The sequence below is a fragment of the Brachyhypopomus gauderio genome, chromosome 13, assembly GCF_052324685.1.
Source record: "Brachyhypopomus gauderio isolate BG-103 chromosome 13, BGAUD_0.2, whole genome shotgun sequence".
In the NCBI taxonomy this organism is placed as follows: domain Eukaryota; kingdom Metazoa; phylum Chordata; class Actinopteri; order Gymnotiformes; family Hypopomidae; genus Brachyhypopomus; species Brachyhypopomus gauderio.
Genome location: NC_135223.1, coordinates 18,347,140 through 18,358,621, shown reverse-complemented (window position 1 = coordinate 18,358,621; position 11,482 = coordinate 18,347,140). Strand labels below are relative to the sequence as shown.

Genomic DNA, 11,482 nt, shown 5'->3' with positions numbered 1-11,482 from the left:
TGTGTGTGTGTGGTCTTTTCAGTGCAGCCACAACCCTTCACACACTTGCTCTATTTTCTCTTTTCACTGAATTTCATTACCTCTGAGCTGCCCAGTGTCCCTTAGACATTCTTCACTGTGTGTGTGTGTGTGTGTGTACTGTAAACACACTGTAAATTCCTAGCTGGGTGTGGATGGGTGTGTGTGTGCGTGCTCGCAATCCTCATGCATTCCATGATGGGCTTGTGTGAGTGTGCTGCTGTTCTTTTGATCTATATGAGGCTGCACCATCTCTGAAGAGGAATCACCTCCTTAATGTGAACATGTCCAGCAGCCATGGGTCAGCAGTCCAGACAGGGGACCCACAGGGGCTGGGTGGGTTTAGCACCAGCTCAAGGGCTGACTAATATGGTGTGTGTGTGTGTGTGTGTGTGTGTGTGTGTGTGTGTGTGTGTGTTCTGCTCCTCTGCAGCCTTAGAAGTATCCTTGCCAACCTCTACTAGCCAGTCTGGCAGTATGAATATTCAAAAGGCCCTGTGCATTAAAACAATCAGGCAGTGGATACACTTAACTCCATCCAATCAGAGCACTCATTCAAATTCAGAGCATGAGACATGCAGGGATGTGCCAAGTCCCGCCGTACAGGACGAGCTGTTAGTGGGGGTGGAGGGGATGCTCAGAGAGAGGGGGAGACACGCCCAGAGTGAGAGAGTGAGCGCGCCCAGAGTGAGAGAGTGAGGGCGCCCAGAGTGAGAGAGTGAGGGCGCCCAGAGTGAGAGAGTGAGCGCGCCCAGAGTGAGAGAGTGAGGGCGCCCAGAGTGAGAGAGTGAGGGCGCCCAGAGTGAGAGAGTGTGCGCGTCCAGAGTGAGAGAGAGTGTGCGCGCCCAGAGTGAGAGAGAGTGCGCACGCCCAGAGTGAGAGAGAGTGCGCACGCCCAGAGTGAGAGAGAGTGCGCACGCCCAGAGTGAGAGAGAGTGAGGGTGCCCAGAGTGAGAGAGAGTGAGGGCACCCAGAGTGAGAGAGAGTGAAGGCGCCCAGAGTGAGAGAGAGTGAGGGCGCCCAGAGTGAGAGAGAGTGAGGGCACCCAGAGTGAGAGAGAGTGAGGGCGCCCAGAGTGAGAGAGAGTGAGGGCGCCCAGAGTGAGAGAGAGTGAGGGCGCCCAGAGTGAGAGAGTGAGGGCACCCAGAGTGAGAGAGAGTGAGGGCGCCCAGAGTGAGAGACGTCGAACCAAGCCGGTCCCACTCTGCAGGAGATGTCACAGGTGGATACTTATTTTCGGAGACAGGCCTGACAGTTTGTCAAGCGACAGAGCAGGAGACAGTGTCAGTGTGTCTCACCACGCGTATGCTCACGCACGCACACATGCACACACACGCATACACACACACACACAGGCATACACACTCACACACACACACAGAGGCATACACACACACTATGCAGTTAGATGTCATTGTTTTGGTTACACAGGGAATATTTTTGTTTTTAGTTTGTATGTATGTGTGTGCGTGTTTGTGTGTGTGCGTGTGTGTGCACATGCTTGGTGGTCTGTTTGTCTCTTGTAATTATGCCTGGGTTCTTCTCAGAAAGCTAACAGTTCCCTGTTGGATATGAATATTAAAACTGTGCAGGGGTACATTGATGCTTCATAGCAATATAAACATACTGCTGCTTCAGTCCTATTGTGTGTGTGTGTGTGTGTGTGTAAAATTAGAGACACAACTCACTACCCCACACACCCCTTTTGTCTGTCTTTCTCTCTCTCTCTCTCTCTCTCTCTCTCTCTCTCTCTCTCTCTCTCTCTCTCTCTCTTTGTGGAGGTAAATGCTAACATTAATCATGATTGTGTCAGTGTTAGTAGCACAGCCTGTAAAGAGCATGCGGTGACTGGAGGGTAATACACTTTGATTCTTTGATTCAATCAGGCCTCATAAGATCACTACTAGCCAGACCACATAAACCACTTCAACCCAAAGCAAACCTTCAATACTCCTCATTCCTAGAAGGCAAATGATGACTTGAAAAATACTTTAAATAACCTCCTGCATTTGCTTTTTATGTGAAAATATAATACTGGAAACCCAGGACCTGAACCTCCTATTGGAAGACAATGAATTTCCCTCTGATTTTGCATGCGCACAAGAGACACAGCAGCATCCGTACACTCCCTGACTGGGCTGTCTACGCAGCAGTAACGGGCCCTGCAGCTCCAGGCGGGTCCAGAACCAGCGGTAGTTTTGTCGGTCCTGCTGTGCTGCTCCCAGTGAGACAGGGTCTGCCCATCATGTAGTGTCCATAAGCCTGACTCGGAGATGCCGCCGCCCACTCCTCCGAGCAGAGCCGCGAGAGGCGGAGCCGTAGGGGCCGGAGATAGCCCCGCCCCCCATCACGGCCGTGCTGAATCGCCCGTTTGGACCAACAGGGCAGTGCTGGCCCAGGGGAAGGTGCAGGGCTCATCACAGGCTGCAGCTGGAGCGTGAGGGGTCGTGACCTTTAGAGCAGACTCTTGGGGGGGGGGGGGGGGGGGGGTGAGATCACGACTACACACCTTCAGTACGGATGAGTCAGAGTGAGCCGTGGCATAACCTGCATTGTTTTATAGCTGAGAAACCATCTGTGCTCCTCTCCTCCATGACGTGTAACATATGTAGATCTTTGGGCAATGCATTGTGGGTAGTTCTCATGCTCCAAACTAGAGAAGCCGTCTTCAGCTTCTCCTGTTTATTATCTCAGGAGGCATTCTGCGTGAAATGACGACTAACGTATACAGCAGAACAGTGCACGCTCAGAAAGGTTCAAAATGACCACTGATCGTGAGGAGGCGTTCGGCATGACCACTGATTCAAACCCGCTGGGGAGTCGTTTCACTGTGGTCTCTCACTGACTCCTTGTCTTACTGATGTGAGTCTGCCCCTCCTGTTAGCATGTTTTCCCATGCGCGCCTCCCCTCACACACCAGGTGCGCGTGGCTCTCCTTCATTTCTGTCCTCCTCACTGTCGTCTGCTCCCAAGAGTCCCGCTTTGCTTCGGCCGCGTTGCTTTGTGCATTTTGCTGCTCTTGTCCTGTTAGCATCCACGCTGCTGCTGCGGTGAGTGTGTGGACAGACACACAGGGTGAGAGGGTTTCTTCACGAGGCACAAGATCAGGGCTGAGAACGTCTCCTGCAGTCCTGCCTGCCTGTGTCCGAGAGGCTGAGTGGAGATCTTAAACAGAAGCTCAGTCTCTCTGGGCTGCTTCATCTTCTTGTCTCCTTCTCTGCAGTGCTGTATAAGTGCTGTATTGCTGGGGGTGTAGGTGTATAGTTGTGTAGGGGTGTGTAGCTGTGTAGGTGTGAGTCTGTTTTAGCAATATTGTCCATTACAGTCCATTACAATTCTCACACATTTTTGTAATCTTACCCCCTTTTCTCTTTCTCTCTCCCCAGTTCTCTGAGTCCGGACGGAGATGCCGATGGTGCGTTTCAGAGAGAGGGCTTCGGCCGACAGAGCATGTCGGAGAAAAGAACCAAACAGTACGGGGACGCCACTCAACTGGACATCATCAAGACCCGCAAATCCAAGAGCATGGACCTAGGTAGTTCTACCCCAATGAACACTACAATACCCAGAATGCTCCATCCTGAATCTACCCACGCTGCTTCTCTCCTGGGCAGTGATTTATGTAAAACATGATGACACAAATGGCTTTATGAAGTCTATCCAGAGTTCTTTAGTGATCTTTAGAGGGGGGTGAGCTCCCGGGGGCGGTGAGGTTGTGCCTCTTGTGAGGAACACGTTCAAGCACTAGTGCTGTGTGTCTCACAGGACCTGCGGATCCAGCCCATTCACTGAGCACATAATCCGGGCAGGTCAGGCAGCTCCTCCCCCGTGATGTACGGTGACCGTGTGGTCCTCATAAACAGCCTGGCCTCCCGCTCTCTCCACTCCAACACAGCGGGTGCTACGGAAGGAGAGAGAGAGAGAGACGGAGAGACCAAAAGAAAGATAGAAGCAAGAATGAAAGTAAAAGCAGGGGAGAGGTGGATGAGTCCGGCTTTATCCCTCTCCCCACCGTCTGGGTCGAACTGCATTAGGCTCCGGATATCAGTTCAGATGCAGCTGCTGCTTTGCGTCCTCTGGGAGGGGCGGCGGTGATGGCGGATGAGTCCAGGACCGTGTCCCCAGCCCTGATCCACGCCACGCCCGCTCGGTCAGGCGTCGGTGACACGCTCTGTAATTGTGTTGTCAGCTCCCCTCTGTCCTGATGAAAAATTGATATGCGGAGTGATGTCATCCTGATGAAACATTTCCGCCACTCCTAATCAACGGGACGCCACGTTGGAGAGGCTTTTAGGAGTCTTTATCTTTCAGTTTTGATCAGCATTCACTCAGACGACCCGCTGCAGCCGTGTGAGAGCCCTCTGCCCCTGCCGAGACGGACACGCCACTGAATCATTAATGTAACATATTTTCAAACGTGAAAACGTGAGGAAATAGCTTGGCAACAGAACCAAAAGTGATTTGGTATTCATCGTCTCGACAGCTTTCGTTTGACGGACAGGGTACTTTCTTTTTTTTAATGTAATATATTTCTTTGGAATTTGAAGAGGTGGGTCTGACCGGAGGAAACACTCCTCGTCCTAAAAGACACAGTACTTACTCTTCATTGGACAGTGGCAGTAGAGGTCATTGTCCTGCTCAGTCAACCCCCTGGGGGGTCTGAGCCTGGAGCCCCAGTTTGATCTCCTCCACAACGCGTGTTCCAGTCTCTTAAGAAACCATAAAGATCTGAGCATGAGCTACTGCACCTCACTGGCTTCTCAGCCCACCACCATTTCCAGCCTCTTCACAGGTTATTAGGGCCATTTTTCTCCTCACAGCAAATCACCTGTTCTTTGTTCCCACAAAGTACTCCTTTGCACAAGGCTTTACCAGCCGCTATGTGTATTTTTTACCCCCCTTCCGTCCATCTCTTGAACACTCGTGTCTGTCTAAAGGCAAATCTGAGGACCATCTCGGAGATCATGCAGGAGTGTGTGGACGCTGGGCGCTTTGCATTCTCCCTGATGTCTGATAAGGCAGGGAAACGGGGACTGGGGCATGCGGGTTTGTAATCACCTAACACATTAGGACTCGTCCTCCCAGTGAATGTGAAGGGGACACATCATATCTCCTATCGCTGTCTCACTCCTCTCTGATTTGTCTATCTGTCTCTGTCTCTCTCCTCAATTTGCATGCCACTTCTGGCCTTTGGAAATGCCAGGAACAGAACTGAAGTGAGTCTGTAATGCATGGGGGTTGGGCAGCAGTGAAACGTCTTGCACTAACCCGTCACAATTGTTTCTGCCTCTTTAACAGTAGTGGACGAGGTTAACCTCACCCCCCGCCCAATCAGAACGGAAGGTAAGGCCACCAGTCTGGGGCGTGTCTCTGTGCAGCATTGCAAGCCGTGTTGACGTCTCTGTCTGTGCTTTGGCATGCTAGCTCATCGCAGTCTGGCTGGGATTCCAGAGGGAGTGGGTAGTGTTTTTCTTATTTTCTTTGATTTCTGTTTGTTTATTTGAGCCTGTTTGCTACCTTTAGCTGTACTAGGCGCTTAATGGGGCTTATTTTTGGCGCTCCTCAGAAAGTTCGCCAGGGTTCCTGGAAGCGTTCTCTGTTTTTCTGCTGCACAACGCAGTAAATGTGTTAAATATGACCTGAAGTACTTAGTTCACTTCTGAAACCCTTATTATCGCTCTCTGCTGAAAAGCCGCATTCAGGCGTATGTTCAGGAAGTCATTTGAGGTAATTGCCATCATATCAAATATATATATATTATTCTTTTTTTTTGCTTAAATTGGAATAAGTGGTGAGGGATTAGAGGTTTTTATGTTCATGCTTTTTCGGAAGGCACGGTGCATTGCTACTGCTCGCTCTGTGGAGATTAAGATGGGAGAAAACATCAATTAGGCTAAGAGGTGTTTCAATGGGAAGAGGAAGGAGGTGGTGGAAGACGGAAGTGTGTGTGTGTGTGTGTGTGTGTGTGTGTGTGCACGCGCGCCTTCTTGTGTGTGTCTACATGCTCATGCACACATGTGGGTAGGGTTTGGGGGCGTATACGTGTGTCTGTGTGTATTGCAGGTGCTGAAGGTCTAATCCCATTTGAAATAAAGACCTTCTGTCAGACGAGCTGCTTTGGCTGACTGCAATTAAAACCTCTGTGTCAGGTGTCTGGGGTTGTGTGCTGTAGTCACAGCGCAGGAACACGCATCTCAACAACAGCAGGGCCACCAAGGCCCGGGTGAAGATCCACCATGTAGAAAATCTCTTCTGGAACCAGTGTATATTTCTGCCAAGAGCGTTGACTGAGGACAGAATTGATTGACTCCGTGTAGGCCTCAGTGGTCCACTGGATGACTTTTCTGTGAAGCGTAGCTTTAGATGTCTTTAAAAGAATGAGGTTTTATGTTGCAGGAATTTATCAAGTCAGCAGGCACACCTGGAACTCGCTCCCACTATGAGCCGGTTTCAAAACACCTTAAACTTCCTTAATACTCATCAAAACCACAAAAGGATCTTCCCCCGAGAGCGAGAGGGCTGTCAGTCCGTGGGCCAGGCTCACCGTCTGACAGTAATAGGCGGTGGAAATTCCTCCACACCTGGAAGCACTCAGACTCCCTCCCACCATCTCTAGAACCTCATACTAGTTTATACTCAGCTGTAACATTAACTGTGCTGCGACCACAACGATGAATAATATTCCACAGCCGTCGTGTTCTTCGCTAATGAACTGCACGTCCTTGTGGTTTGGAAAGGTAAGTGCGGCCATATGATGCAGGTCAGTGGGGCTTGCGGGTCGGCCGCAGCGTGTGGGGGCGGAGGGGGGAGGCTGGGAGAGTGGCCGTGACCCGCCCTGACTCAGCACCGCCGTGTAAGCGTTGAGCCGGGCTGCACCGGCGCTGATGGCGAGGTGGCAGAGCTACAGATTACAGCCCCCGGCTGTTAATTAGGACAGGTGTAAAGAAGCCGGGGAATGATGCTGCTCTCTGGTCTGGTAATGATCTGGACACAGGCCGGCACAAAGGCACGGCCGATCCCACGTCCCCTTCACTCGTCCTGGGATACCGGATCACGACTTCCCCCCCTGACCTCTTTGGAGCTATTTTTAGCCTAATCACCCTTTTAACATCATTCTTTAAATCCCAACTGGCTGAATAAATTACATGTAATGGATCCCATGTCCATATAACACACAAAGTCCAATGCAAGACTTTGCTTGACTAATGACCTATAGAGGAGTGTGTGTGCCTCACTAGCCACACTAATGACATAGCAGGCATCACTCTCACACCACCTATGGCCGCATTATGCATGGTGCTAGCGATACCTTGCTTTAACGTGTAATGATAATCGGTCCTCACTACTGTAGTACCCTGGTTACCATTGTGGGCAGACTAATTAAGGAAATATAGGCCATACATCGTCGTGCAACTGACACTAATTTCCAGCGTGGCTGTGAAAGAGCCCCTGTGCTGTGATTGTCTGGAATATCCGAGCCTCTCGGCATCTTTCCTGGTCGGTGCGGGGAGAGAGGAGAGAGACGTGTTGTAGGTGAAAACCTCCGCTTCACTCTCCATCCTCCCTCCTTCCCCAGGAGAGTGATGGTGTGCTCAGGTTTAGATATGTGAGAGAATTGGTGGAGGAGTCTGGCCTATTGAGAGATGCTTGTCAAAAGCCTGTCTGGCATCAGATGGAGAGGAAAAAACAGAACGAGAACAATCAGCAGCTTTTCTTTGGCTGCCGCTGTCTGCTCCATGAAGACACAATGGGGGCGCTCACCATGCGCACCGCAGGACGGACTCACCATGCGCACCGCGGGACGGACTCACCATGCGCACCGCGGGACGGACTCACCATGCTCACCGCGGGACAGACTCACCATACGCACCGTGGGATGGACTCGCCATGCTCACCGCGGGACGGACTCACCATGTGCACCGCGGGACGGACTCACCATGCTCACCGCGGGACGGACTCTCCATGCGCACTGCAGGACGGACTCACCATGCGCACCGCAGGACAGACTCACCATGCGCACCGCAGGACAGACTCACCATGCGCACCGCGGGATGGACTCACCATGCGCACCGCGGGACGGATTCACCATGCGCACCGCGGGACGGACTCACCATGCTCACCGCGGGACAGACTCACTGGAGCAATTCTTCCCAGCAAAGCAGGCGATCTCCGTGATCTCGGAGATGGCTCTCCTGACTTTACCTGCTATGTACCATTTGGTTTGATGTGCGTACCGCTCCGGTGTGGCCCTGCATGGTTCTGCGTGATCCCGGGTGATCCTGTGTGATCCGGTGTGATCCAGGCTGCTCCAACCCAAGACCTTCTGATTTTCATGGCATTTGCCTCGTGCTGATTAATCTTGCTCAATTAATTGCATATGGAGGAGCAAATGCCCTTTTGGATGTGATACAGGGTTCCTGTGTTCATTTCTTTTTGTGGGCCTGCAGTTAAAAAAGAAAAGTCTCCCCTTCACTGCCCTTGATCATGAAGGAGGGATCCTTCAAGAAAATGAATGGAGAAGGTCTCTGCTTGTGCACTTGTGCAAATATATTTCATTGTCATATAAATTGCTTCAGTAATCAGCTATGTGCTCTGCGTGCTGAAAATGAAGTGCTTTTGGAAGCGGTTCAGTTCTTGTTCTCTGGGGCATGTTGACCACACCGACTCTTCTTGATATTCGAGATCACGCTGTGTGAACACACTGCATATTGTGCATACTGAGTTTATTTCAGATACACTGATGTCACTCAGGTCATTATAAACTCAAACATGCATGTGCTGTAGGAAGCAACGTTTCTTTTCTCTTTGCCACGCTGTCTTTATTGTCTGAAAGTTGAACTCCAGAGACATTGAGTTAAATGTCCTGATGCATTAAACTCCATGGAAAGTAGTGCTGATTGTGAGGGTTAGTCTAGATGCTTGTAGAAGAACCCTATTGTTGAGACACCTGTCAATCACTGGCCCTATAGAGGCAGAACCATCTGTAACCGTGCCAATGCATCCAGGCTCATGCGAGAGGAGCAGGGATACATGGATACGTGCAGGGCTGTGATTGGCTGCCTCTCTCGTCCCCTATGCTGGAGAAGTGAGATACAGTGGACCAACCCAGCGGTCAGCCATTATCCAGACGTGAGCACCAGTCCAGCCTGCACTCAGGAGGCCACGTCCATCCCTGCTGGAGCAGCTCTGTTCGGGCTGGCCTCCTGTACAGAAGGCCCCGGTCCTCCCGAGAGTGGGGCCACTCTGCCCGCTCCAGCTCCGGGCTGTGGCGCCGGGTCGTTTGGTCCAAGGATCAAGACCCACTGTGTGTTTGAGGAGCTGTAACAGTAGCAGTGCAGGGGTGACTGCTCCTCTTCTTGGCACTCCGCCATGCCTCCTCCTCCACCTCCCTCCCCTCAGCCCTGTGGCTCCCAGCACCTGGAATCTCCCCGCACCTCCCTCCACCCTCACTCACTCCCTCTTCCCGTCTCGGTCACATACCAACGGACCACAGGAGCTCAAATGGGCCGGAGAGGGGGCGGAGGTAATAGATTTCTAATTGTTTTTGCTGGGTGATTGGAGGTTTGTTTGGCAAGGCCGGTCACTGTTTCACTTCACGTCCTCCCAGGCGGAGATCCACCACGAGCTCCCTGGCCACTGCACACGCTCCATTTAGCCCTCTGAAAACAAGCTCAGGTTTTTCGGCAACACAAAGGCCAAAATGTAGGGGGGGGAAGACCACACGGTCCTCCTGAATGCCCCATCTGAAATGAAGGAGAGAAAGAGACACTGTTGACACAGAATGCCGCCATATGCCCGCACTGTGTATGTATGAGGTCTCAGCTTGTGGAGACACGTAGCCTGCATTCCAAGCAATGACCACATACTCTGAGATGACCACGAGGGTGATCCTGAAGACTGACCCTCGGCCGATGGGGGGGTGTTCTGTGTGTATCTTAGTCGCTGTTGTTTAGTGAAACTGCGGTTTTGTAAAAAAAAAATTATAATAATCTAAACAAAAATGGCCGCATGTTGCTTATGAACTGTGGGGCGTTGTCAGGCTTACGCCGAAATACCACCGCCTCGCCTCACCGAGCCACTCCAAACAAAACGGTTGGAACAAATCATTTCGGCCAGGGGGGGGGGGGGGGGGGGGGGGTTGTGTTGGCCTTCCACAGCCTGCAGGGCTGAAGCTGTAGCCTTTGGGCCACTTGGGCTTTCTGCATCAACATCTCCCATGTTTGACCTAGCAGGTATGGGAGGAAAGGTGCTTCTATCAGCTCTGTCAACAAACAGGAAGAGGTGTCTGGGCTCTTCTCCACAGCAGCCTTCCCGCCGAGCCATGGATATTTATATATCATTTGCATGTTAATTATATTTGTGGGTATAATAGGGATCTGTTATGCTGTACATATAAATGAGACGTAGCCAACCGGACGGCTGTGCACCATTCCTGCTCGTCCTCGGTGTGTAAACACGCTCGAGTCTCTTGTCTCTTGTGCTCGTGTGTGTGTTTTTTCTTCGTTTTGCGATTTTGTTCGTCTACGAGTGCACGCGTGCGTGTGATTTATTGCGTGAGCTTTCAGCGTTTATCTTATCCCGATCACGCAGGTGGCTGAAAGAATGCTGCGTGTTTGGCTGTTTGACTGTTCCAGCCTCTGTTTCATATGTGCTTGCCTGACTACACCCGCCCACACACACCCGCCCACGCCTCCACCCATCACCGAGCAGCCACGTTCCCCCACGCTCTCATCGTGCTCTTATCGGAAGGCCCTCCTCGGCTTGCTCTCCGCGGCAGGAGTAATGTGGCCTCTTCTCCTCCTCCACTTCTCTGGAAGTTGTTTGAAGTGAGGCCGTCTGGAGGCCTCCACCCAGACTGGTGGAGGAGTACAGGAGAGCCACGAAAAGGTCATTATACAGAAGACGTGAGAGGAAATGGTGAACGGAGCGGGAGGGTCCCCCGGGGAGGTGACAGCCGACGGCTTGTCTGGGATCTCGCCCGCACGCGGCTGATATGAATAGCAATACGCCAGTCGCACGGCAGCCCATTGGCCGAGGAATCCCCGCTCGGCGTCTGATAGGGGTCTGTCTGTCTGTCTCTCTTTCATTCTCTCTGTTGCTCTCATTCTCTGCGTGTGTGTCTCTCACTCATGTGTTTGCAGCCATATCATTTGAGACATTCATATATACAGAGAGGCGAGAAACAGGAGCGTGAGATTGTGGGTAATGTGTCTCACAGCTCATATCTCGTGTGGTCCTGTGTGTTCCACGTTACTTTGACATCAATTTCCCTTCTCACTGTGCAACCCACCTACAGCTAAGTGGATCTTTACCTTCGCATTCATCTTCAGACAGAGGGGCCAACTGGACAAATAAAACAGGAAAAAAACACACACAGATGCATCTATTACAAATGTGGAGTCCCAGTTCTCTAGACAGAAGAGCTTTTTCCTTTTTTTTGGGCTTTTTTTAGTTAACTGTCCTC

At 51.6% G+C, this 11,482-nt stretch overlaps 1 protein-coding gene across 1 annotated transcript in view; it reads left to right on the top strand.

Moving 5' to 3' along the window:
* pard3aa (par-3 family cell polarity regulator alpha, a) overlaps positions 1-11,482 on the top strand; it is a 129,138-nt gene that overhangs the window by 22,394 nt on the left and 95,262 nt on the right. Inside the window, exons 3-4 of the mRNA XM_076970145.1 lie at positions 3,405-3,553; positions 5,317-5,361. Coding sequence (XP_076826260.1) covers positions 3,405-3,553; positions 5,317-5,361 — 194 coding nt within the window. The remainder of the gene's footprint in view (positions 1-3,404; positions 3,554-5,316; positions 5,362-11,482) is intronic.